The 26,488-nt window shown below is 53.2% G+C and overlaps 9 protein-coding genes across 9 annotated transcripts; 7 read left to right on the plus strand and 2 right to left on the minus strand.

Moving 5' to 3' along the window:
* Positions 1-50: 50 nt before the first annotated feature.
* Positions 51-440, minus strand: BROUX77_007849 (uncharacterized protein; the record flags this gene model as incomplete). The annotated part of the gene is made up of 1 exon (XM_073752988.1): positions 51-440. One exon carries the CDS (start codon positions 438-440, stop codon positions 51-53), a length of 390 nt encoding a protein of 129 aa, XP_073602142.1.
* Positions 441-950: 510 nt separating this feature from the next.
* BROUX77_007850 (uncharacterized protein) lies at positions 951-2,618 on the plus strand (the record flags this gene model as incomplete). The annotated part of the gene is made up of 1 exon (XM_073752989.1): positions 951-2,618. One exon carries the CDS (start codon positions 951-953, stop codon positions 2,616-2,618), a length of 1,668 nt encoding a protein of 555 aa, XP_073602143.1.
* A 411-nt stretch (positions 2,619-3,029) lies between these two features.
* Positions 3,030-4,724, plus strand: BROUX77_007851 (uncharacterized protein; the record flags this gene model as incomplete). Its single annotated transcript, XM_073752990.1, has 1 exon — positions 3,030-4,724. One exon carries the CDS (start codon positions 3,030-3,032, stop codon positions 4,722-4,724), a length of 1,695 nt encoding a protein of 564 aa, XP_073602144.1.
* A 60-nt stretch (positions 4,725-4,784) lies between these two features.
* BROUX77_007852 (uncharacterized protein) lies at positions 4,785-6,530 on the plus strand (the record flags this gene model as incomplete). Its single annotated transcript, XM_073752991.1, has 1 exon — positions 4,785-6,530. One exon carries the CDS (start codon positions 4,785-4,787, stop codon positions 6,528-6,530), a length of 1,746 nt encoding a protein of 581 aa, XP_073602145.1.
* A 666-nt stretch (positions 6,531-7,196) lies between these two features.
* Positions 7,197-7,709, plus strand: BROUX77_007853 (uncharacterized protein; the record flags this gene model as incomplete). The annotated part of the gene is made up of 1 exon (XM_073752992.1): positions 7,197-7,709. The coding sequence occupies one exon, from the start codon at positions 7,197-7,199 to the stop codon at positions 7,707-7,709; it is 513 nt and encodes a 170-aa protein (XP_073602146.1).
* Positions 7,710-11,477: 3,768 nt separating this feature from the next.
* BROUX77_007854 (uncharacterized protein) lies at positions 11,478-12,111 on the plus strand (the record flags this gene model as incomplete). The annotated part of the gene is made up of 2 exons (XM_073752993.1): positions 11,478-11,657; positions 11,728-12,111. 2 exons carry the CDS (start codon positions 11,478-11,480, stop codon positions 12,109-12,111), a joined length of 564 nt encoding a protein of 187 aa, XP_073602147.1.
* A 730-nt stretch (positions 12,112-12,841) lies between these two features.
* BROUX77_007855 (uncharacterized protein) lies at positions 12,842-15,838 on the plus strand (the record flags this gene model as incomplete). Its single annotated transcript, XM_073752994.1, has 5 exons — positions 12,842-12,970; positions 13,029-13,168; positions 13,222-14,524; positions 14,579-15,463; positions 15,545-15,838. The coding sequence occupies 5 exons, from the start codon at positions 12,842-12,844 to the stop codon at positions 15,836-15,838; spliced, it is 2,751 nt and encodes a 916-aa protein (XP_073602148.1).
* Positions 15,839-16,644: 806 nt separating this feature from the next.
* On the minus strand, positions 16,645-19,014 carry BROUX77_007856 (uncharacterized protein; the record flags this gene model as incomplete). Its single annotated transcript, XM_073752996.1, has 7 exons — positions 16,645-17,749; positions 17,809-17,905; positions 17,971-18,132; positions 18,196-18,598; positions 18,672-18,683; positions 18,880-18,904; positions 18,995-19,014. 7 exons carry the CDS (start codon positions 19,012-19,014, stop codon positions 16,645-16,647), a joined length of 1,824 nt encoding a protein of 607 aa, XP_073602149.1.
* Positions 19,015-20,304: 1,290 nt separating this feature from the next.
* Positions 20,305-25,684, plus strand: BROUX77_007857 (uncharacterized protein; the record flags this gene model as incomplete). Its single annotated transcript, XM_073752997.1, has 6 exons — positions 20,305-20,364; positions 20,427-20,520; positions 20,568-20,998; positions 21,053-21,079; positions 21,153-21,231; positions 21,315-25,684. 6 exons carry the CDS (start codon positions 20,305-20,307, stop codon positions 25,682-25,684), a joined length of 5,061 nt encoding a protein of 1,686 aa, XP_073602150.1.
* Positions 25,685-26,488: the final 804 nt, after the last annotated feature.

Raw genomic sequence — 26,488 nt, forward strand, 5'->3', positions numbered from 1 at the left:
CGGGCCTCCTGCTTTTTTTTCTCCTGTGTCGCCTTTCTCGACTTCTGCTTTTAGGTCGTCTCCTGTTGTTGCCCGACTGCCTTAGCCGCAGCTCCAGCGTAGCTCATTTGGGAGACAGTTCCTCCGGACGCGTTGGACTTTGTGTCCTTCTCCTTGGTTGGGCCGGGCACAGCCTTGTCCGCAGCCTTACGGTTCGGCTCTGCTGGCTTGGTCGCGTTGGGACCGCTGGCGCGGAAACTCACGACCCATTCCACCAATTTGGGGACGAATTGTTCGTCCATCTCCTTGGAGAGCTTCTCCAGCTCCTCAGCGTTCTTCTTGAAGAATTCGATAGTTTTCTTGTAGCTATCGATTTTTCTCTCCATGGCTAGGGTTGCCTGCTCCGCGTCCCTAAAAGCGCGTTCAAAACACGCGCCGAGCTTTTCCTTGCCTCCCGTCATCTTCAATGACTGAAGACAGGTCAGGGAATCCGTTTATTGTATTTATTTAATGTAAAAAGTCGTATTTGTCTCTGAAAACACCAAAGGTGCCTCTTGAAAGGTGTTGTTGAAAAGGTTGGTTTGTTTCGCCGCGGATGGCTTGTTTCCTTTATAATCCGTACTCGGACGATTCCCTTTCACATACGACCATAGCCTGCGGACAATACGGGGTCCCGTCTGCTCCCCCTTAGTCAAGCCGCAGAGCGCCGAACCAGTAGTATGGTGGGTGACCACATGCGAATCCTCGGTGTTGTATGTTTTTTTGAGGTTTTGCTCCACTGGATCTCATGTTACACAAGGATTACGGATCACCTTCTCGACATCAGGTGTCAAGTCTAGTCGCAGCGCGTCAATCAATCAATCAATCCATTTTCAGAGGGCACCTTCGACATTTTGACCAAGCTAACAGCTACCATTATTGCAAACTACTTTACTTTATTTTCGCCCCCGACAGGTCCTGTCATCCCTAAGATGATCGCGTCCGTCCACGCGCCCGCGCCCGCCGCGCCCGCGTCCGCGCCTCCGTCATTGACGTATGCGCAGGCCACCTCGCCCGCCAGCGACCCCTCCCCCGTGCCCACCACTGTCCCCTCCTCCGCGTCGTTCTCGCCGAATCTCGCCGGCCAGGCCCCTCAGGGGCTCCCCTCTTCCGTCGCGCGCGTCGCGACAGGCGCAAAACGCGTCAGGAGCGAAGACGCGCCCCTCCCCCAAGAGACCGCCTACGCCCCCATCTCGCTCCCCGTCGGCCCCGTAAAGGCTCTAGCTGACGCCCTCCGCAACCAGAAGGACGCGGAAGCAGCAACCCGTGATAGGATGTTGAACACTTTCTCGGCCATGGCCGACAACTGCCTGGCCGCAATGGCCCCGCAGGCCAGCGCGCACGAGTCGACGCGCAAACTTCTAGACTTCCTGCAACAGGGTCTTCTAGACACCCTCCAGCACGCCATGACAGGCGCGCCCCAGCCTCCCCCCAACCGTGCCCCTCGCGACACGACCCCCTCCCCGGCGCCGCAACGCGAGCGCCCCGCCCGCCCATCGACCCCGTCAGAGGCACCATCAGCCCGCGACCCCCCTGCTGCCGCTCCCGCAGCGCCCACCGAGTCCTTGGATAAGGAATCCTGGAGCACCGTCGCCCGCAAGGGCAAAAAAGCGTCCAAGGCTGCCCAGCCCGCGGCTCCCTCGGCCGGAGCCCCCAAGCCCAGACAGGGCAAAGCCAGCGTGGTCCCTGAAAAGGCCACCCCCGCCGACAACCGCCTCTTCGTGGTTGTGCCCACCGATTCCCCCCTCCGGAAGCTCTCGCCGGCTTACATCGTAACGAAGGCCAACGCGGGCATCCCCCGCGGCGAGGGCGCAGGCACCGCCACCGCCACCAAGACGGGCTTTGCCCTGACAGCCGTCCGTGACGTCGGCAAATTCCTCAGCCACGCTGAGCGCATCCGCGCCAACCTGACTGCGGAGAAGGTCCACAAGAGGGACGCTTGGTCCAAGTACATCGTACACGGACTGCTAACCTCGATCACGGTCGAGGACCCCAAGACCCCTGGGGCCGTGATGCTCCACCGGGTCACCCTAGACGATGTCCGTCAGGATATCGAACAGGCCTTTGGAGTCGTCTCCGCCAGCGCCACGCTGTCGAAGTACGTTGGCAAGGCGGGCGTGCCCACCTTCCGCGCCCACATCGCCTTCCACGAAGGCCTTGTGGCCCCGTCTGCGGTTCCCCGTCGCGTAGCGACACTCGGAGAGCTGCACATGGTCTCCCCTGACAACACCCTGGAGCGTTTCCCGTTCTGCACACGCTGCCGGGTCCGCCACTTTGACCGCAAATGCCCGGCCGATACCGAGACGCAGTCGTCTACCCCGGCAGCCGCCGCCCAGGGAGACAAGGCCCCGTCCCCAGTGCCCTCCCAGGCGCCTTCCACGGCCGTCACCTCGGCCCCCCCGGCCCGGCCGTCGTCACAGACGAAGAGCCCTTCAAGCTCCCAGGCTTCCCCCTCCCCTGCCTCCTCGGCGCCCAGCCAGCCACCGACCGCCCCATCACAGGCCGCCCAGCTGCAACCCTACCCCCTGCCCACCTCCAGCGAGTCCCCTGAAACACGGGATTCAATGCAGGTAGACGACAATGACGAGGAACTTCTGTAAATGTTAGGACACCCTAACGACACAGTATTGCAAATGATTTCTGCGAATGTGCAAAGGTCCTGGACCTGTGCACAGTCGTTGCTACATAAGGCGCATGAAGACCAGGTGGATGTGGTCTGCCTCCAAGAGGCCCCGTCAAGCGCAGACCCGGGGAACAGAACGTTCCCTAGGCACCCCTCCTATCAGGTAATAGTCCCGGAGGGTAACTGGCGCTCAAAACCCCGAGTAGCCACATACATTTCGACAAAAAGACACGGGCTTCGCTTCCAAAAGGCCTACATGAGAGAGGAACACCAGGATGTCATCATTGTGGAGGTCCTAATCGGGGGGCGCACATTCAGCATCGTAAACCTTTACAATGCCGGGACAGGTTCGGCTAGGACAGGGGAGGCGCTACGTCTCCTGACCAGCATGCAGCCAGGGCCGCGGTCGGTGGTAGTGGGCGACTTCAACCTCCACCACAGCGCCTGGGACCCCCGGAGCGACACCGACGACAACGACGCAGAGCTTCTGCTAGCCTGGATGGAAGAGCGAGCCCTCCTCCTTGGCAACGCGGAGGGTGAGCAAACCCACGAGTCCGGAAGCGTCATCGACCTCGCATTGCTGTCTTCGGCACTTTTTGTCACGGGCGCGAGCGTCGACCTCCGAGAGGAACTCACCTGCGGCAGCGACCATTTCCCGCTCCTGGTGACCCTTCCTCTGCACGGCCACGCGCCGGCCCCGGCTCCACCCGGCAGGTTCCTTATGGACAAGCTAGACAAGGAGAGGTTCGATACCGCGTGCAAGGCCGGCGCGACCCGCCTAGACTCCCTTGTCGCGGATTACCGCAGGGCAGGAAGCCAAGTCCCACAGGACAGGCACATAGACGAGTTTGCGCGACTCCTGCAAAACGTCATTCTGGACGCGCTAATTGCCTCGACCCCAAGGTCCGAAGGAAAAGCCAAAAGCTTTCCCTGGTGGAACGACGAATGTCGGGAAGCCAGCGCCGACCAGAGGGCAGCTCGGGCCCGCGTGAAGCACGCCGGCTCGCCCACGGAGGAACAGGAGGCTAGGGCCGTCCGCCGCGAAGCCAAAAAACGCCTGAGGTCTGCTCTCAGGAGTGCAGCCCGGGCCTTCTACGACGACCTCCTCGCCAACGTCGCGCGGTCCCGAGACATCTTCCGGATGGTCAAATGGAGGACGAAAGCGCCGAACCGGCACTCCCCTGCCCTGGCCCCGTCCGATGGCGCGGAAGCCACAGTGCAGGACACCACGGAGAAGATCGCCCTCCTTCGCAGGGTGCACATGCCTTCCGACCGCCCAGGCGACGTCGACCCGCCACACATCGCTCTAGATGAGCAAAGACGGACCCGCATCACCAACGGGGAGTTGGAGGCTGCGCTCCGAAGCCCGCGCAACACCGCACCGGGCCCAGACGGCCTGACCAACAACGTCTTGAAACTCGCGTGGCCTGTTTTACAGAGGCAGATCATGCATCTGTTCAACGCGAGCCTTTCCTGGGGCCACCACGCCGCCTCTTTCAAAGAAGCCAAGGTGATCGCCCTCGCCAAACCGAATAAGAAGGACCGTTCTTCGCCGCGGGCCTACCGACTGATCTCCCTCCTCCCGACTCTGGCCAAGTGCCTAGAGAGGATCATCGCCCGCCGGCTCTCTCACTGGGCGCTGGAAGCTGGTCACATCGGGGAGAACTACGCTGGCGCGGTCCCCGGACGCAGCGCGGAAGACATGTGCCTGCGTCTGGCACACTCTCTAGAGTTCTACGCCGACGGCAAGTCAGAATCCTCAGTGCTCACCTTTGACATAAAGGGGGCGTTCGATGCGGTTCAGCCCAACCGGATGGTGAAGAGATTGGTGGAGCTTGGTTGTCCCGCCGAGACTTGCCGCTGGGTGGCATCCTTCTTGTCCGGGCGCACGGCGTCGCTATCTCTCGACGGCGTGGCCGACCCTCTCCAGCCTACAGGCGGCAGCCTGCCCCAGGGCTCGCCCATATCCCCCATCCTGTTCATGCTGTATATGGCTCCGCTGTTCAGGATGAATCTCCCCAGCTCTCTCCGCGGATACGCCGACGATGGCTGCTTGGTCCACTCTAGCTTGTCCTTGGAGTAGAATTGCACCGCCCTTTCTCGCTCGTTGGAACTGGTGAACAGTTGGTGCACAGAGAACGGCATGGCGCTAGACCTCGCCAAGTCTGACCTCCTGCACGTGACGCGCAAGCGCCACGGCCTAAACCCGAGCGCGCGTCTCCCGGACGGTTCCACACTCCAACCGGTGGACCCTCGCGGGACTCTGCGCTGGCTGGGCGTGTTGTGGTCCCGCAACCTGTCGTTCCTGCCGCACATCCGCGACGTAGCCCAGAGGACGGCGCCCGTGATCCGAGGCATCCAGATCCTGTCCGGTTGTTGGAAGGGCGCGCCGATTAGGGGGGCTCTCACGGCCGTCCGCGCCTGCGTGGTCATGAAACTGACATACGCGGCGGCCACGTGGTGGCGCCCTGGCCCCTCGCCAACCAAGCCTTCCCGGGGCCTTCTCGGGGCTGCCCACATCCTGGACCGCACGGTCAGGAGGGGACTACGTGCAGCGCTGCCCTTATATTGCACGACGCCATGTGCGATCTTCAACCTGGCATCAGGGTTCCCCCCCATGAGCTGCGTCCTCGACCACCTCCTGGCCTCGGCCGGCATCAGGGCATCTCTAGCCCCGGCAAACCACCCCTTAGGGTTCGGAGACACCGATGGTGGCAAGCTGGGTACGCTCAAGAGGCTACTCCCGCACAGGATCGCCACGAGCCTCCCTGCTAGGTGCAAGGGAGTGCTCCCGACAACCCGCCCCCCGCTGCAAGGCGACAAGGAGGCCGCAGCCGCGGCCCACCAGCTACTAGTCCGCTCCTCGGACCCCTCAGATCTCTGGATCTATACGGATGGATCCAAGCTGAGGGATGACAAGGTCGGCGCCGGCTGGGTGGTCATTCAGGACGGCAGGACCCTGTCCACGGGCAACTGCCCTGCCCCGTTCCGCGCCGAAGTCCATGACGCCGAGGTGCTGGCCATCGCCAAGGCCCTGGCAGAGGTCGACTCATGGGAGAAGCCACAGTGCCGCAAGGTCTGGATCTGCTCCGACAATCTCGCCGCAGTGAACCGGCTCACGTCTCGCTACGCCAAGCCGGGCACCTCCGAGCAGTATCTGAGGCGCGCCCAGATGATCTGCGCAAGCTGGATCAGACCGCACCCAGAGCGGCCACGACCAAGGCCCTGGCCCGACGGCCCACCCGAGGTAGAGGCTATTTGGGTCCCGGGCCACTCCGACATCGCGGGCAATGAGCTCGCAGATGGGCAAGCAAAGCTAGGGGCCAGGACAAACACCTGGCTGGACGGCATGTCGCTCTCCTGGGCCCGCCACTATTTCCGCTCCCGTCTCGACTCTGCTTTCCGCGCCTGGTGGGCAGAGGAGGGACGCGCCATCAGACCCCATCTGCACCGCCCAGTTGAACCCCCCAAGAAGGCTTGGTCAAGTCTCCTTGACGAGACCGATCGCAAGCTCGCCCGCGCAGTGCTGACTGCTCTGTCCGGCCATGGCGACTTTGCGGCCTACCATCGCCGCTTCGAACATGTGGACGCCGTGCTCTCCTGCCCCCTTTGCGGATCGGAGACCGCCCCAGAACATGTTTGGGTCTGCCCCCGGAACCCACAGCGGGTGTCCCGCAGCTTCTTCCAGAAGTTGATAGGCACCAAGCGCGGGGCCACCTGGCTGGCCGCCAAGGCAGCTAAAGCACCCACTGTGCTGCTCGCCCACCGCCGTGCGAGGACTGAGGTGCACCCACAGGCCGCCGACCCTCCCGCTCGCTCCCCGTCGAGCCTACCACCGCCCGCCCCTCCACCTCCCAGTGCGGGGGCTCCCCCGGGCCTCTCGGCTTAGCGCGCGCGCTGCCACTCTCGTCTGTTTGCTCGTTCTCCCTTTCTCTCTCTACTTCTTGTCTTTCCTTTGTTACTTTTCTTTTGTCATGTTCTATCTTTCTTTTGGGTTTGGTCTTCTACAGGGTAAAGGCCGAGGCTTGGGGTCTTGTTTGGGGCCTTACAAGCGAAGGACAGCCATTGCGCTGGGCGGTCGGGGGACCCTCCGTCATTATACTTCGTGCTGTGGGGATTTTCTGTATGCATGATTCTGGGTTTTTGGTTCTTTAGCTTCTGTATGTATTTCTTGGTACTAGTTTTAGTCCCCTGTCGTATGTCGAGAATACCTCGCGAGTAGACAGGTAAAATAAAGACAATCAAATCAAATCAAGTCTAGTCGGATGTGCAGGAGGCCTCCGAGGAACACCTTCGGAGAGCCCAAACAATCATCTGTCGTATGTCGAGAATCCCTCGCGAGTAGACAGGTAAATAAAGACTTTCATCATCAGCCCAAACAATCTGCGCGGACTGGTTACGTCCCGACGCCAACCATCCGCGGCCAAGACCGTGACCAGATGGAGCCATTGAGGTGGAAGCGATTTGGGTTCCAGGCCACTCCGATGTCGTGGGCAATGAGCTCGCCGACGGACAAGCCAGGTGGGGCGTAGACATAATCACTACAAGGACAGGCATGTCACTCTCCTGGGCACGCAGTGAATTCCGCGCCCGGGTCACTACCGCATTTCGCGCCTGGTGGGAGGCAGAGGGTCGCAACACCAGACCTAACCTGCGCCGCCCGGTGCAGGCCCCGAAGAAGGCTTGGACAAGTCTCCTTGACGAGACCGATCGCAACCTCGCCCGCGCGGTGCTGACAGCTTTGTCAGGACACGGCGACTTTGCGGCCTATCGCCGCCGCTTCGAGCATGAGGACGCCGTGCTCTCCTGTCCCCTCTGCGGAGCCGACACATGCCCGGAGCACATCTGGGTTTGCCACCACAACCCACAGCGGGTGTCCAGCAGCTTCTTTCAGAAGTTGATCGGTACCAAGCGCGGAGCCTGCTGGCTGGCCGCCAAAGCAGCCAAAGCCCCCACGGCCCTGCTGGCTCACCGCCGCACGAGGCCGGACACGCAGGCGCAAGACGCGGCCCCTCCCGCACTCCCTCTGCCACCTGGAGACGGCGCACCCTCGGGGTCTCCCCCTTAGCGCGGTTGCGCTGCCATCACCACCTTTTTTCCTACTTGTTTCTCTCTTTATTTGTACTTCCCGTTGTTGTTTCCTCTGTATTTGTTTTTATGTTTGGTCTGCATCAGCGGCGAGGCCAGGACTCTGGGCCAGGTTTAGGGCCACACAAGTAAAGGACAGCCTCAGGGCTGGGCGGGTGGACACACTTTAGTCATTACACTTTGCGCGGCGGGTTTCTGTATGCATGGTTTGGATTTTGGTTTCTGTTTCTATATGTAATTTCTGGTACTACTTGTAGTCCCCTGTCGTATGTCGAGAATACCTCGCGAGTAGACAGGTAAAATAAAGACAATCAAATCAAAGCCAGAGGTTCGTGTTCAATGTGTTTTTTTTCTCTTTCTTTTCCCACTTTCCCTTGTCGTATACAGAGTTCCGCTTGCTGTTTTTCCTACGCCTGGGGAGCGCAAGCTCTTCGGCGGCGGGGGCCGGTGGACCCGGATGATCAGGGTCTTCTTATGTTTGGCAGGCCCGATAGGGCCTATGTCCGCTTCACGGTGGACCGTGTAATGCTTTTTTATGTAGCTTAGCCACGTAAAGTGAAGTCAAGCTAAGTGACAAGTCTAATGAGTACAAGTTACGGTAGAAATACCGATAAGAAGTATGCTGTCGTGGATCAAGAATCCCAGCAAGTAGATAGGGTGATGAAGAGTCTCAACTCAACTACAGTTACAAATACATGGGTTTCGAACGGGTCTGAGAAATGATCACGCAAAGCTGAGGGCACGAAAACATTTTCTTTAAGCTTTTAACTTGTCAGCTAGTCCTCCTCTTTAGTAACAAAATGATTGCTACTACAAAAGTCAGATAGACCGTGCCCTTCTACCCCAGATATTAGGAGATATCTCTTTATGTCTGCTGATCGGTTAAAGCGCCAAAGTCAAGGCTTTCAAGGAGCCATATTGTCTAAAATGCTTTGAAGCACGTCGATGCTACATATGTAAATAGTGAAACTACAACACCTTTTGGGGTGTGGTCGGATCTTCAATGATGTTACCAGCCGTGAGAACGCATGACAATACATCGATGATAGAGGTCCTATTCTTCATCTATCTTTACGCCAGACTGGCTATCGGGTGGGTATTTGAAGCCCTGCGCTTAGTTTGCTACATGGCTTTTCTGTGTTTAGTATGGCGTTCTATGCGGAGAGCCTGAGAAACCAATAGTCCACACTCTGCTATGAGCTTTCCAGATAGACTCTCATCTGCTCAAGGATTTGTCTATCCGCACCAGCATTCACTCAACTGAGAAACAGGGTTAGGTGTGAAGGCGACTGGCGCCAATTGGCGTGATATAGGAGAAGTTGGATTGTTCAATGGGTGAAAAGATATGCAAGGCGGAGCTTTAACGAGAGACGGAGCTGCATCAAAAATATTCTCCGGGATGCAGCTGGTAACCCCGTGCTGTTTTTGTTGTTTATTTCAATAATTTAATAGGGTGTCCTGTTCTGTTTAAATGTGTATAGCCCTGTACTTTGCACATCATTTCATCCGGATGAGTTGGAGTGTTCATCAAACACTTACAAGATGACCAAGCAGGTGTTCGCAACTTGGCAGCGGCAGAGCCGGCTACTGGGATTTCACTAAGATTCGTTGAACCAAGGAACGTGACCAGACACAACGTGGGCTACGAAACCCACCGTAGTATAGAACCCTCCGAGCCGTTGAGCGGGCGAAAATCAAAATAAGATGAGCATCCGGAGGCTAAGAGGCTATCCTTCCGCTTTTCGGAGCAAGCACCATGCCGAATGATAACCCTATGTAGACTTGACTTGACTTGACTATATTTAACGTCTACCGGAATCACTAAGATCAAACGACGCCGGATTGGTTACCGGACGGAAATTTAAAGTCCTCCGCTCGACACGCCGCATAGTTTCTGTGTGTTCGGGATGGCGCACCATCCCCAAGCCCCGAAGAACCAGTGGTCCACACTCCGCTATGAGCAGCAAGAAACACAAGTACAAAAGAAAAAAGAAGAAAAAAAAAAACTTTTTCCCCAAATAAACCCTAACCCCCACAAAGAGTTAACCATCCCCACCAACATTCGTTCGACCGAGAAACGTGGCCAGACACAAAGTTGACCATCACAACCAGCGTGGCATGGAAAAACCCGAGTCGTTGAGCGGGTGAAAAGCCATACCAGGTGAGCCTCCGGAGGCTAGGAGCGTATCCTTCCGCTTTTCGAAGTGGCCGCCGCACCGAACCATGGCTGAGGCCCGATGCAGTCCCCGAGTGCCACAGCAGGACAAAGGAAAGACAAAGGAAAAGGAAAAGACGGAAGGTTGGATAACCCCATGTAACCCTAGCCAGAAAGACTAGTCAGCACGAAATAATGGGTCAGCATTACAAGAAATGAACGCCATAATAGTTTAGTGGTTAGAATACGTCGTTGTGGTCTTCAGTCCTCAGTAATCCGACGTGACCCATGTTCGATTCATGGTTATGGCACACTACAACGCAAACCCATCTTGTATCTCTACGGAGCTCAAGGCGTGTCTTTTTTTCTATCTTTTTTTTACATCGCCGAGGAGAAACCCGCGATATCTCAACAGACCGCCTGCGTAGAACGCTCCAGTTTTGAAACGCCGGTCTGCGAAACAAGGGGCAGCAGGTCTAAACGCTTTCACGGCAAGGATTAGCTCTCCAGATTGTACGCAAAATCCAGCTTAAACCGGGATTGGGGAGGCATATGTGCTCTTGTATGGCCAAGGACACAGACAGTTGCTTGTCTACAAGTCCGCAGGAAATGTTTCTGGTGTGAAAGGACGCGGCAATTGTTAAGCATTGGCGTTTCTGTTTACGACTCCTTGAAGGCTGTCATTCGGTGTCTGCGGACAAATGTGGCACATTCCGCCATACACAAGACAAGGTTCTCCCAAAGAGCTAGAGGCCGTGAGACAGCGCACTTTATGTCAAGATGAGTAGTTGGGCACGGCTGCATCAAGCCTGCTGTCAGATTGAAGGTGATGGCAAAGTTTAAAAGTTAGATATCAGTAATATAATTGAGCACTTCAGGAACCCCGTTGGATCACAACCGCTTGAATGAACCATATCAGTTCTGGATACGAGAACATATGGGTCAGCGTTGGCGATCAAATGCAAGACGGGATGGTCTTTGTCTCGAGTATCCGTGAGCAGGATATTTGTCTCAAGATTGCCCAAGCCAAGATGCAGATGGCAGCACAAACCTTCTCGATCTAGATTCAACCACCGCAGACGGACTGTACTCAAGTGTCGATCTCACAAAAGAAGAGCTCAATGCACCACCCCCGAGAACTCGAGGCGCCTAGAACTTCGTCCGAGTCTTGGTTCATGGCCACAATGTGGAAGGGATGGAGCCACATGAGCACGATTCTTGGCTCGAGTTGGGCTAGTCCAAGCGCCTTGTTCTGTCTCGCAGTGTAAGATGTGCATCTCGTGTTTCTAAGTTGAATTTAGAGAGAAATGCGTTGTATGATCGTCGGCTGGTGCGCTTAGCAAGGAGAGAATCTTTGTATAAGTATGGGCGGCTTGCCGCTCGAATTGTTCACTTGACTCCTTTTCTCTTCACTCTCAACAATCATCTCATCTTTCAACCCTCTTCTCTTCTTTCAGCTGTGCTGTCTTTTTTTTTTCCTTTCTTCGTTTTGCTGGTCAATTCTTATTTTTTTTTACTTTTTTATTTCTTTTTTATTCTTCCAATTTCCCCTTAATAACCTCTTTATCACACTCACCCACTCAACCCTTCACCATGTACTTCTCCAAGTTCACCATCCTGTCTTCTCTGGTCCTGTCCGTTCTGGCCGCTCCTACTTGTGATCTGGGCAACACCAAGCGTGCTGATACTCTGACCGTAAAGAACTATGCTGACTTCCAGGTCTCTGGTGGTGTCGCTGGTAATGCCCTTGCAGAGGTTGACCAGGAGTTCAATGTAAGTTGGATCAGACTTGGCAAAACATCTTACTCAGTGACACAGGCTAACATATTGCTTCTTCCAATAGGCTGCCGCATTCCGCGCTGATCCTGCATCTGTCAGCGAAAACGATATTGCCATCATGAAGGCTGCCCGTGAGACTGCTGAGAATGCAGAGACCGAGGCTGGTGGCTTCAACGAAGCCATTGCCGCTGCTGGCGAGGACACTGAAGCTGGCAAGAACCTACAGAACGGCAAGATCAAGAACAAGGTTCTGAAGCTGGAGCTGCAGGTCCTCTTGGCGGATATCGAGATCGGACAGAACGGCAATGACAGCTCGGTTGCTAGCAAGCGGGAGGCGGAGCTGAAGAAGCTGAACAAGAACGTTGCTCTGGACGAGGAGAACGCTGGCGCTACTAGCACTCCTGTTGACTTCCAGGGCACTTCGGACCCCGCTGGTGGCGACAACTAAGCAGCCAAGACTGTTTTCCTTTTTGAGGGTTTAATGGCCTTCAAAGAGATACATTATGTCCGCTTGCTGGTAGACATTGGTGGTGAAGCGGGATCTCCAAGTGATTAGACATGCCTTGGGACAGAGACATGGCAATCACGCCTGCAGTACAGCTGATGCCAAGCTTGGATGAACGAGTTGAGCTTAGATTCTCCATGGACGAAGATAATGAGTGTATAAGTAGCGTTTCGGGGTTAATTAATATGTCATGACTACCAACCACTTTTTGTATCTTTGTATCAATTATCAGAGAGGTTTGTTGTGAAGTGAAGGATGTCAAATAGAGCTTTGATAAAGGTTTCGTCACAGCGATGTAAATCATGCGTTTGACGTTTCACAGAGATTCCCAGTTTATTGAGAAGTTATAGGGTTTAGGCAACATTCCGGACAAGGCTGAAGTGGATCGTCACGTGAGAGACAAGGCTGTGTACTACGCTCTTATTTTCCAATTTTACATTTGAGCCTATAAGCGCAGCGACGTGACGACGCGACCAGGTTCGGCTTTTCTTTTTCTAGTCTCGTTGCCAACAGTGACCGCACAGCTGTCGAACTGCGATTTTGCCCACGACGAACGCCCCCTGTCTGCGATTGATTTCTCAGACTGAAAACACGGCGCGTTGATCTCCAGTCTTAGTCTTCTCTATATCTTGACTGACGAGCCGATCCCGACGACCCACACTCGATATTCACGATGAGTGCTGCCACTGCTACGGGAACATGGCAAGCTCACACCAGCGAGGAAGGCCGTACATATTACCACAATGCCGCGACTGGTGCCACACAATGGGAAAAGCCGGTGGATATGATGACCCCGGCGGAGGTATGAAGCGTCACTAGCGAATATCGAATCTGGACTTGGGTACTAACAGCCTCCACAGCGTGCTCTGGCTAACCAGCCATGGAAGGAATACACGGCCGATGGTGGTCGCAAGTACTGGTACAATACGGAGACTCAACAGAGCTCCTGGGAGATGCCAGAGGCATACAAGCTCGCTCTTGGTGTGCCAGCAGCCCCAGTGTAAGTTGGGCTTATAACCGTTGATGCTTAAGATATACTGACCGATTCTCTAGCTCGTCTATTCCGCACCGTGTTGGATTTGCTAGTGCTGCACCCGATCGCCATGATTCTCGAGACTACCGCGACCGTGACCGTGACCGTGACCGTGACCGTGACCGTGACCGTGACCGTGACCGTGACCGTGACCGTGACCGTGATCGTGATCGTGATCGTGACCGCGACTACCGCGATCGTGACTACCGTGACAGAGATTACCATCGCGATAACCGTGGTGAAAGGGACTCGTACCGTCCTGGTGTCCACAATCTCGACTCGATGGTCCCCGTTTTTACCCCCACCCTCCCCGACACCGAGTTTGCGTCGCCCGAAGAAGCTGAAGCTGCCTTTGTCAAGCTCTTGAGGCGTAGCGGTGTTCAGCATGACTGGACATGGGAGCAGGCCGCACGTGCAGCTGCCAAGGACCCCCATTTCCGCGCCATTCGTGATCCCCGCGATCGTAAGATTGCCTTTGACAAATACTGCCAGGAAACCGTGGAGCAAGACCGCGAAAAGGCAAAGGAAAGAATGGCCAAACTTCGTGCCGACTTTGAGACCATGCTCAAGAGCCATGACGAAATCAAGCACTACACTCGCTGGAAGACTGCCCGGGCCTTCATTGAGGGCGAAACTATTTTCCGCTCCACAAACAATGAGGATGAACGTCGCCAGCTCTTCATTGAGCATGTCGTTGGCCTTAAAAAAGCCCACACCGAGAACCAAGCCGCTCAACGCAAAGCTGCTATGGACGGCCTGGTTGATATTCTTGGAAGCCTGAACCTGGAGCCCTACACCCGTTGGGCCGATGCTCAAGCTCAAATTCGAAACGCACCAGTCTTTACGACCGAGGAGAAGTACCAGGCCCTGAGTGACTTTGATGTGCTTACCTCCTTCCAGAACCACGTCAAGGCGCTTGAACGGACGTTCAATGACTCCAAGCAACAAAACAAGGTCAAGAAGTACCGTAATGAGCGCAAAACCCGCGATGCCTTCATGGCCCTGCTCACCGAACTACGCAAGGACGGCAAGATAAACGCTACCAGTAAATGGTCCAGGATCTTCCCTCTTATCGAAAAAGATGAGCGGTACATTGCAATGGCCGGCCAATCAGGCTCAACCGCCCAGGAGCTCTTCTGGGATGTGGTTGAGGATGAAGAAAAGTCACTGCGTAGCCTGCGCAATGATATCCTCGATATCCTTGATGACAAGCGCTTTGAGGTGACGTCCAAAACTACCTTTGACGAGTTCCAGGCTGTAATCAAAGATAACGGCCGTGTTGCTGACACTGACCCTGAAATTCTTACTCTTCTATTCGAGAGGGTATGTATTTTCCACTTGCTACCGAGTTTGGCTTACAATACTAACACCACGCAGCTACAGGAAAAGAAGCTCAAGCGATCCGATGACGAACGATACCCCGAACGCCTCCAGCGTAAAGCTGCTGAAAACTTCAAGACTTACCTTAAACGCCTTGAGCCCCCAATTGGTCCCTCTGATACCTACGAGAAACTGAAACCTCGTATTTCCCGTAGCGACGAGTTCCAATACTTGTATTCTGATGAAACCCGCCGCAACATTTTTGAAAAAATCCAGCGTCGTAATAAGGACCGCGACGACGAAGAACGCGATCGGCAGCAGCGTCGTCGAGGCGCAGCCGGAGCTGACAGAGCCTCGAGTGATCGTGACTTGTACCGCGAGAGGGATCGTTCGAGAGGTGAGAAATCACACCGCAGTGGAGCTGGAAGACGCCGGAGCAGGTCACCTACAACCCCTGCTTCGGCCGAAGCTGATCCCTATGAAGCAGATCGTCGCAAGGCTATTGCTGAGCGCGAACGCAACAACTCTCGCAGAAACGCCGAGTCGCTGCTTGACTCGCAGCCTACTACCGCCTGGGCTGATCGCGAACGTGAACATGGCCGTGATCGTGAACGGGAGCGGGATCGTGACCGAGAGCGGGAACGGGAACGGCCGCGTTCTCGACCCCGTTCTCGTGATCGCGACAGAGAGCGAGATAGAGATGACCATGGCCGCGAAAGAGACAGACTGCGAGACCGGGAACGCGACTACGATCGCCACCGTTCGCGCCGCGACGAGGGAAGCTACTATGAACGCGATCGCCACCCACGAGACGACGATCGCATGTATCGTCGCCGCGCCGATCGCGGTGGTTCCTTTGACGAACTCAACTACGATGACGAGCGGCCCTCTGCTTCTCGCCGCCGCCGCAGCGACGAGGAAGACGACCGTCGTGACAGCAAGGTAAGAAAAGCCCTGCCCCAACCATGGAATCAAAACTTTAAAGATGAACTAACAACGCCTTGTTTTTTTCCCCTCCTAAAGAGACAGCGTACCGTTCGCGAGAGAACCCCCCGTGAGAAAACCCCCCTTCGTGACCCTCGCTCATCTAGAAAATCACCCGCTGCCCCGGAGCCCGCCAGCAACTCTGCCAATGGATCCTCTGGCAAGCGCCAAAAGTCTCCTCCTGCCCCGGCGACTGGCAAGGCTGGTACAAGTGCCGTCGCTTCTGCTCCTGCTTCTACTACTGACGGTGGTAAGACGGCCGGCAAGTCTGTTAAGGCTGAAGAGGACGTGGCCATGAACTCTGGCAGTGAAGAAGGCGAGATTGAGGAGTAGATGGACGCCACTGCTTCGCATATCGTGTAGACTTTTCTTTCTTTTTCTTTTGTTTTGTAAGAATGGCTGGTCGCGGGGGCAGTACAGATTGTAGTCATGCATAGCTAGTAACTCGGAACCCTTAAAAATAAAATCATGCCATAGTTAACACAGTTCTTACACGGTCTTTCTATCATGATATGCGCATTCCATGCAAGTATAGGAAATTTTTAAAAAAAAATCAAATTAACTATGACTAAGACGGCTGAGGCACTGCTGCAGCATGACCATGGCAGCACTCAAGAATCACTTGGTCTCATAGTACTAGTTAGCTTATATTGCCAACCAAGTCCAACCTTCCAGACATCTGTATGTAGGGCGAAGAAAAGAAACGAAAAAAAAATAACAACAATGGAGCCCTATCAATCCATACTAAGCCTGCGGACACTTCACCAATAGAATTTGACCACATGGGACGCCGGCACGTGACATGAGCATCTCCTTGGATATCTATCTCCTTTTAGTCCAGGTCTCGATTATGGTCGGGCTGTCGCATGTATGGCGGCAAGTTAATGGACGTAACTATAGCAAGAAACAGAGATCTTGATTCGGGCAGGGTTGCCTTGCTGTCAGCTTTGTTATCATCGCCTTCGTCATCCATTCCAAGCTCGGAACCAACCGAGCCACCGTAGCCACTGCGCTTCTCCTTGATCTTGCGAAGCGCTTTTTGAACTCCTAGAACGCCGGGGCCGAAAAAATGGAAATTATTGTGTAGGTGGAAAGGAGGAAGCCTCTTGTTCTTCCAGTTATTCTTATGCATGCCTTGTTCAAGATGACTTGGGGCCCTCTTCCAGGAAGAAGTAGTTTCCGTTGAGCTTCTGTTCCTGGTCAAGCTGCGAGTTAAGCTTGTTAATACGAGGACGGAAGTTGGTGGGGTCACGGCGGAAAGTGACGTCCAGGTTCTTCAGGAAAGTGTTGCAGCCGGTGAGCAGCGACTCGGGGGTGTTGGCGTGGGTCTCAATACCGGGCTGACCGTCAAAGACAATGACACGATCGGCAAGATAGGTGGCCATGATGAAATCGTGCTCGACAATGAAGGCGGTCTTCTTGGCATGCATAATGAAGCGCTTGATGACACGGGCGGCAACGATACGCTGCTCGGAATCCAGGTAGGCCGAGGGCTCGTCGATCAGGTAAATATCTGCAGGAATACCCAGGGCCAGGACAATGGCGACACGCTGCAACTCACCACCGGACAGGTTCTTGACTTCCTGATCGATGAAGTCTTCTAGCTTCAGGGGCTTGATAACATCCGTGTTGAACTGAGGCGACAGGAAGGCAGCCTTGATCTTCTTGAAAAACAGCTGGCGCACAGTACCCTCGAACTTGGGGGTGATGGTCTGGGGCTTCATGCTAATTTTCATCTCGGGAACCTGTCTCTTGCTGTCGGGCTTCAGAGCACCAGCCATCAGGCGGCAGAAGGTGGTCTTTCCAGTACCGTTCTCACCCATCATTACAATGATCTCGGAGTCGGTGAAATCACCGGAATCAATCTTGAGCTTGAAGCCACCTAGGGTCTTCTCCATGGCAGGGTACTTGAAAGCACGGGACTTGTCGATTAGAATATCGTCGGCACCCTCAGCCAGGCGGAAGGTGAGAGCCTCCTGGCGGAAACGCAGGTTCTCGGTGGGAATATGGCCATCCAGGAAGATGTTGATACCTTCACGGACTGAGTAGGGCAGGGTGACAACACCGTAGACGGCAGGCTGACCGTACAAGACAGAGACAAAGTCGGAAAGATAGTCAAGAACTGACAGATCGTGCTCAACAACAATGACATAGTCATCGGGGCGCAGAAGAGAACGGATGATGCGCGCAGCAGCAAGACGCTGTTTAACATCAAGATAAGACGAGGGCTCGTCGAACATATAACTATAGCCGCCAATACATTAGCATGTGATTGTTATACTTAAAGAGGAAATTTGACTTACACATCAGCCTTTTGCACGCAAACGGTACCAATAGCAAAACGCTGCAGTTCACCACCAGAAAGCAGGTTGATATCGCGATCCATGATGTGGTTCAGCTCTGTTTTTCCCTGTCGTTAATAATCTACCTTTAGATGCACAAATAATTCAAAGTATGTCACTTACCAAGAACGTTTGCCACCTCTTCGACGTTGTTCATGGTGTTACGTGACTCAATCAAGAATTTCACAGACTTCTGGGGAGTGCGCACAGCACGGGGAATCTGATCGACGTACTGAGGCTTGACAACAGCCTTCAGATCGTCCTCCAAAAGCTTAGTGAAATAGTCTAGATGCTTGTTAGATGGTCATGTTTATTCTCCATGGCACACCCCGGTGGTCTTCTACTCACTCTGCAGCTCGGAGCCACGGAAGTACTTGATAACATCCTCCCAGTCGGGGGGGTTGTCAAAACGGCCCAGGTTAGGCTTAAGCTTGCCACTGAGAATCTTCAGGGCGGTACTTTTTCCAATACCGTTGGTACCAACAAGACCCAGGACGTTTCCAGGACGGGGCATAGGCAGACGATGCAGCTTAAAGGAGTTGGCGGAGTATCTGTGGGTGACCTGAGACTCGAGGTTGGTGGGCAAGTTGATGATGGTGATGGCACCGAAAGGGCACTTCTTTGGGCAGATACCACAACCAATGCAAAGACCCTCGGAGATGAAGGCAATGCGCGAGTCGGCGCTCACTTCGATACAGAGCTTGCCCGAACGGACGACGGGGCAGGACTTTTTGCATTCATGACGGCATTTCTGGAGGAATAGAGGTCAGCTTTGTGAGCTGGTCACAGTAGAGGAAGGCTCATGGAGCTGGGGTTGATCATACCTTGGGCTTACACTGTTATTGGGGTAATATGATTCATGTGTTAGCCAGGGTAGTCTCTTCGTGTACAAATGTGCGGTTCGGGGTCTTTAATCGCGATACTGCGGCTTTGTAGCCAAGCTTTGTGGGCGTGGCGGGGTAGCGGGGCGGATATCATGGTAGTGATGATTTTTTCGACTGGTGATTTGGAGGGGCATGGGCTCCAACGAACCTTGTCAGTGCTGACAATGGCAATTCTACAGGCAAATAAATGGTCAGAGATGCGTCTTTGAAGTTTCTGGATGCCATCCAGAGCTTTTAGCTGGACATTGGGCAAAGTTTCTCACCTCGTAAGTTTGTCGGACATGGTGAAAGAGATGGGCTGGATCTGGCTTCAGATGTTTTTTCGGGAGATCGAACGCGAATATGAGGGTGGGAGAAGAATCAATCAAAGAAATTTTCCTCTGTAAGCTCTGCTGTTCAAAGGCCGAGATCAAGGCAATTTTGCGATAGTTGAGGTGGCCTTTGCAAAGGTTACGATCGTCAACCACTGAAAGAAATCTTTGGGTCCAAAATTTTGGCGTAAAATTATGGAGGACGATAATTTGTGACTTGCGCCTCAGCCAACCAGTGGACAAATGCGAGGCTGTTTTGTGGGTTGAGTAAGCACTTTTTGAGCGCCTGTGAAAGGTCAGTTTTAGGCGTAGAGCTTGCCATAGGCATGCATAGTACCGGTACATGGCTTTATGCCCGGCGCCATATGCTAGAGATGTATCTGTACTTTTCATCTTGTCCACTGATCCTTTTGGCAAAGAAGTCTCAATTAGGCGAAAAAATACGTGCAAATGATGCTGGATGACTCGGAAAGGCTCCTCCAATGCCGTGCAACCCTGTCCCGGAATATTAACCCTATTGGCTCATCGGCACAGCGAACAGCGGAGAGTGGGAATGAATGTCGTGGTGCAGCGAAGAGTAGCTCTTCATCAAGTATCAACCTTTTAAAGCCAGAAATGCCCTTTTTTGTATCATTTGACGTCTACCCGCTACTATTTCATGTCATAAAGGGTGCATTTGGTGAATCTTTAAGTCGTGTTGTTGCTTTTGTGTGGCGCGCATGTGGCGTCATGTGTGGCAGAGAAGCCCACCAATAAGCACGTCGTTCGGGCTGCTGGCATTATAAAGTCCTAGCACGCTGCACAAGGCCCTGCATAAAGTCGATTTTCATTAGCTGGTAGCGCTACCCAAGCCCCCAAGTTTTTTTTCTTGACCCACGTTAAACTTACCCACGCTTCTACATTTCTTTCCGCCTTCCATCCTCACAACTCCCGAACTCTCTAACAACGCTGAATTTGGGCCATCGCCATCGCCCATCAACACCACCACCATTTATCCCTTTTATATCCGGCATTTCAGCGCTGATGATATCCCGCAATACTTTTTCTGTTTATTTCTAATATACTACTGTGATTCTCTGCGCTGCTGCTCCACGAGAGTAAGTCCCCAATCAGTACATGGCTACAGCTTTCCATCGCGTCTCAATTCCCATCATCATTTCCATCGCCGCAGACCATCTTCATCGCGATGACGTCGCTTTTGGATGCTTATGACTTCCATGTTTGCCTGTAGCGCCCGATAATACCCTTAAACACATCGCCTGATGCTGCTGGTCACGCTGAACATCCTGAATATTGCCTCAATCTATCATGCCATGCTCAATGTCGGCCATCATCACTATCACAGTTGACCATCATCGCAATATCATGTGAAGAGCTTTGATAGGCCGTGGATGTTCAATTGCTGGACGTTTTTGCGCTCTACTTGCAAGATTCTGGTCGCAACCCTCCCTACTCATCACGCCAGCCTTATGGGCCCTGTATGTTCTTTTGCCGTTCCGCTAACCACGTTATCTTTCACCTCCAGATCCAACCACTCTACCAACTCACGATCTCTCACATCGGGATCCGAGACCCAAATATCTACGACCAAAAATGTCCGACAGTGAACAAGACGACATGGAGGTCATGGATCAAGTCTCTGGCAGTGAACTTTCAGATTCGCCCCCGAGCGCCCGCGCATCTCGAAATGGGATATCCTATGAGGATAATGATGTCGCCTATCCCAATAATGAAACAGATGGGAGTGAAAACATATCAGAGAATGGGTCCGATGACGGAGACTATGACATGGAAGAACAGAGCATACAATCAGCTGCCGAAGATAGTGCTGAAGAAGTAGAAGATGATGATGCTCAGTCCACGTCGGCTTCAAGACGAGGTACCAAGCGCAAAATGACCGCTGATGAAGACGAGTACATAAAGAACAACCCAGAGCTCTATGGGCTTCGGAGAAGCGTACGTTACAGTCGCCTTGACTCAACGAACCACTGGCTAACATTATTTTGATAGTCACGAGCCGTCCAAACTCGCAAGATTGTATGCGACAATCTCCTCTCCGTCCAACCATAAAACCCTAAGCCCGCCTTCATCTTGTGCTAACTAAAAACAGGTCGATTCAGACTCAGAATCAGACGACGCACCGTCCTCCAGACAACCTACCAAACGTCGTGTCGTTAACTCAAGGACTAGTAAGCTTCAGCCCAACATCGCCAATGCTACACGCTGTTGTCTACCTCCCGTCTAGTAACTAACCCTTAAACTTTACCCAAAGCTTCGAAGCGTTCGACGCCCATCACAAACTCAAATTCCCGTCGCATTTCCGATTCTGACTCCGATTCCGATGTGTATGGAGGCCAAAAGGGAAAGTCTCTCCGGAAAAAGGCTCGGCGCGCCCGGCAATCTAACACACCCGTCGTGGAAAAACGAATCTCCAATCGCGCCGCTGCTCGTGTCCAACAAGGAGCTTACGAAGAAAGTGACTTTGACTCTGAAGATGATGAAGAGCCTGGTTGGAGAGAGCAAGAGGCCGAGATTGATGATTCCCCCTATGTTGGCGAGGTAATTGGCCACCGGTTGCTGCCAGGCAAAGAGTTGTCACTCTATTCCACCAAAGCCGATTTCGAGTACAACATCCGCTGGCAAGGGAGCTCTCACATGCATGCTACCTGGCAAGACTGGGAGACATTGCGCGAGACCCGTGGCTTCCGTAAAGTCGAAAACTACTTTCGCAAAACTGTTGAAGCAGACAAGAGAGTTATCCTCGAGATTGACGTTACGCCCGAACAACGCGAACAGTTCCTCATGGACAAGGAGCGCAATGAAGAGGCCTTGGAAGACTACAAAAAGGTTGAGCGCGTGGTCGCTGTTCGTAGCGACGAAGAAGGTCGGACCGAGTACTACATCAAGTGGAAAGGTCTCACCTACCAGGACTGCACTTGGGAAGATTCTCAAGACATCAGTGGCAAGTTCCAGGACAAAATCGACCAATTTCTCGACCGCCAATCTCGCTCTTGGACATCTGACCGCCGAGAATCGAATCTCGAGACTCGCTCACACTTCAGCAAGCTTGATGCCCAGCCTGAGTACATTACTGGCGGGCAGCTTCGTCCTTTCCAGCTTCGTGGTCTACAGTTCCTCGCTCTCAACTGGACCCGAGGCAACAATGTCATCCTAGCAGATGAAATGGGTCTTGGAAAGACTGTCCAAAGTGTGTCGTTTCTGAGTTGGCTTTTGAACTCACGTGACCAAGAAGGCCCTTTTATGGTTGTAGCCCCTCTCAGCGTCGTCCCTGCTTGGTGTGACACCTTTGATCTTTGGGCTCCCGAAATCAACTACGTTACCTACCTCGGCCCCGAGAGCGCTCGAACCATTATCCGCAACAACGAAATGATGATCAACGGAAATCCCAAGCGCCCCAAATTCAATGTTCTTGTCACCTCATATGACTACATCATGGCCGATGTTTCATATTTTCAGCAATTCAAGTGGCAGGTATTGGCTGTTGATGAAGCTCATCGTTTGAAGAATCGCGAGTCGCAACTTTACGCCAAGCTTTTCAGTCTTAATGTCCCTAGCAAGGTACTGATTACTGGTACTCCTATCCAGAACAACCTTGGAGAACTTGCTGCTCTCATGGACTTTCTCAACCCTGGAAAAGTTACTATCAACTCTGACATTGAATCACTCTCTGCTGCCGATGCTCAAAAGCAGCTACAAGAGCTCCACAAGAGCATCGCTCCCTACATCTTGCGTCGTACCAAGGAGACTGTGGAGTCAGACCTGCCCCCGAAGACCGAGAAGATTATTCGTGTTGAGCTTTCTGACCTGCAACTTGAATGTTACAAAGCCGTCTTGACAAAAAACTATTCCGCACTTTGCAATGCCACGGGTGGTCAAAAGAATTCACTTCTCAACATCATGATGGAACTCAAGAAGGTCTCCAACCACCCATACATGATTAACGGTGTTGAAAAGCAACTCCTCAACGGCAACGAGTCACGCGAAAACACAATGAAGAGCCTTGTCACAAGCAGTGGAAAGATGATGCTTTTAGATCAACTTCTAACTAAGCTCAAACGTGATGGTCATCGTGTCCTCATCTTTAGTCAGATGGTCGCCATGCTCGACTTGCTTGGTGAATATCTCAACTTCCGCAGCTACAAATACCAACGTCTAGATGGTACCATCAATGCATCTGCGCGTCGTCTTTCGATCAATCACTTCAATGCCGAGGACAGTGACGACTTTTGCTTCCTCCTCTCGACTCGTGCTGGTGGTTTGGGTATCAACCTGATGACTGCTGACACCGTGATCATTTTTGACTCGGATTGGAACCCCCAGGCTGATCTTCAGGCAATGGCCCGAGCCCACCGCATTGGTCAAAAAAAGCCAGTCAACATCTACAGACTTGTTTCCAAAGAGACTGTAGAGGAAGAAGTTCTTGAACGTGCTCGGAATAAGCTCCTTCTGGAATACCTCACTATACAGGCTGGTCTGACTGACGATGATGCGTCTATGCGGCAAGAAATGGATAGACGTGGCCTTAAGCTCGACGGCCCCTCAACTTCCGAGGACATTCAGATGGTGCTTCGTATGCGTTCCCAGAAAATGTTTGAGCAGTCTGGAAATCAGGAGCGCTTGGAACAGCTAGACATTGATAAAATCTTGGAAACTGCTGAAGTGACCAAGACCGCTGTCAATGATAAGATGAACCTTAGCAATGGCGGTATCGATTGGGACTCATTCATGCAGTATACTGATGTCAAGGTTGATGGCCTAGCTATGGACTGGGATGACATCATTCCCGAGGACCAGCTCACAGAACTTAAAGAGAAAGAGCAGAAACGTCAGCATGAGGAATATTTGGAGAAAATGCGCGAAGAGAACGCTCCTCGAAGGGCTGCTCTCAAAGGACGCATCGCCATTGACTCAGACGACCGGGCTGATCGACTAGCGAAGAAGCGCCAGCGTGAGCTTGAGAAAGAACGCGAGCTTGAGAACCGCCGAGCTATGCAGTTGGATCCTCGACGGCCCCTCAACGAACGCCAACAGCGAAATCTCATTCGAGCGTTACAACGTTACGGCTCAATGGAAGACAGGGGAGATGAGATTGTTCAAGACGCCAAGCTGGCTGACCGCGACCGAGATGTTATCAATGAGTTTGTCAACTCGTTCATCAGTGAGTGCAAGCGCGTAGTTGAAGAACACGCAATGCGGCTCTTGGAAGACGAGAAGAAGTATGGCAAGAGTCTTGCCAAAAAGGACAAAAAGGCGGTCTTGTTTGATTTCGGCGTACTGAAAAAAGTCAATGCCGAGACACCAGTCGAACGCCCTCCTCAACTTCGCATGTTGCGCCTCGCCCTTACTTCGAGCCCGGACTGGCGATCATTCCGACTTCCTGAAGCTACCAAGTCGGCTCACTATTCATGCCCTTGGGGTGCGCGTGAAGATGGCATGCTTTTAGTCGGCATCGACCGCTATGGCTTCGGTGCCTGGACTCAGATTCGGGACGATGTGGAACTAGAGATGCAAAACAAGTTCTTCTTGGAAGAGCACCGCATTGAAAAGAAAGAGGAGCGTACCAAGGGAGGAGATAAGATCAAAGCGCCTGGCGCAGTTCACTTGACTCGACGCGCCGAGTACCTTCTCACAGTCGTCTATGCCAAGTACTCGAATGATGTCGCGGCACAAAGGATTGTTGAAAACCACCACCGCACCAACAAAAAACTAATAGGTTCCAATGGTTTACGCCGCACCGAGACCGATTCACCCACTCCATCCATGTCTCGTAATGGGAGTGGAGGCCGCAGCCGTGAAGCTGATCGTTCCCGTACTGATGCAAAGCGCAGAAGTGCTTACGCCGACGATCGACATGTGAAGCGTCGGCCCGAAGACTCCCGTCGTCGCTCGAACAGCAGAGAACGAGATCCCGATTCACCAAAGCGTAAACGCCGCGACGAAGACGAGTCACGCATTCCGAAACACCGTCGTGTAGACGAGGACCGTCGCGACGTGCGACGTGACGATCGGCACCGCGACGATCGCCGCCGCATGGAAGACCCCCGCCGTGAAGCTCGCCGTGATGATCATCGGGACCGTGACCGGGAATGGGATCGTGACCACCGGGATCGTGATCGCGAACGTGATCGGGATCGGGAGCGTGAGAGAGATCGCGACCGTTCTCATCGCAAAAGTGACCGTCGTGACGACTACCACGGTTCGAGGTCAGACTTGACATCTGATGATACTCGTGCGCAAGCACTCCGCCGGCTTGGAGAGCTTCGCAGACAGGGCGATCATCTCGCTGAGTTGGATAATCCTGACAATGACACTCTTCTTTGGCTTTTGCTGAAACCTGTGCGACAAAACTTTGAACGGATTCTAGACACGACGAAGGAGCGAGTTCGCAACAACAAGGAGCGAGCTAAGATTTATGGCGACGAGCTGTTGGTGATTGGCGACTTTTTGGAGAACGAAATCCGCGGGTCCAAAGTGGGCAAGTCAACATGCGACGGGTTCTGGAAGTTCTTGGCGGACTTGTGGCCTGTGGAATCGGTCCCTCTGAACGGCGAAAAGCTTCACCGGATGTATGATATGCTCGTTTCCAGGAGAGAACGACAAAACGGCAGCAACCGGTCTTAATCGCAATGATTGCCGTCCAGCCCAGCCCAGCCCAGCATGTGTCGACCTCTTCGGGAACCTGTGTCTCTTGCCCTTTTTTCCTGTCCTTTCCACGAGACGATTCTTCGATCATATCCGGCTTGTCTTTGTTCTTTACATATTCCCTTTTTGTCTTGCTGTCGATGTCCTTGGAATTTCACGATATTCCCTTGTACGACCACTGGTACTGTTGTTTATACACGGCAGTCATCATTAACTGGCGTTTTCATGGCGGCTTTGTTTTGTTTTATGAGAGGGGGGAGGGGGAGTCTTTCTGTGGTACTTTGTTTTTTTTTTTTTTACATTTTGCTTTTCTTCTAGGCCCTAGTGAGCCTTCTTTTTCTTCTTTTTTTCATTCTCCCCTCTGTCTTTGTTTCTACATTGAGTCTGCTTCTTTGTGATTTTGATGCATTTTCCCTGAGCATGGAGTTGCCGAGCGGAAATACAATACCTCCATTTGTTGTTTTTTTCTTCTTCTATTTTCTTCTTCCCATTCAAAAAAAGTTTGTCTGAGTTAATTACATAGTTATATTTCCGTCAGCGGCACTGTCTGATACCACCACAGCAGCTGTCTGGTCTGGTGCTTTTTTTTTTATAAATTCGCATTTCTTCCTCATAGCCTTTCCTGCGCGTACACATGATGCTATAGATACTCGTATGTACACAACTAGATACTTGGTAGACATAACCATGTCCCGAAGCACGGCTTTTTGGGAGTACGTGAGCTATAAGACCAGGCTTGGGTTATATTGTAAGTCTAGCCTAGCCTTACCATTTGAGAAGGTT

This window comes from Berkeleyomyces rouxiae, assembly GCF_048999995.1.
Source record: "Berkeleyomyces rouxiae strain 22BRR77 chromosome Unknown BrBRR77_ptg000012l, whole genome shotgun sequence".
Taxonomy (NCBI): Eukaryota; Fungi; Ascomycota; class Sordariomycetes; order Microascales; family Ceratocystidaceae; genus Berkeleyomyces; species Berkeleyomyces rouxiae.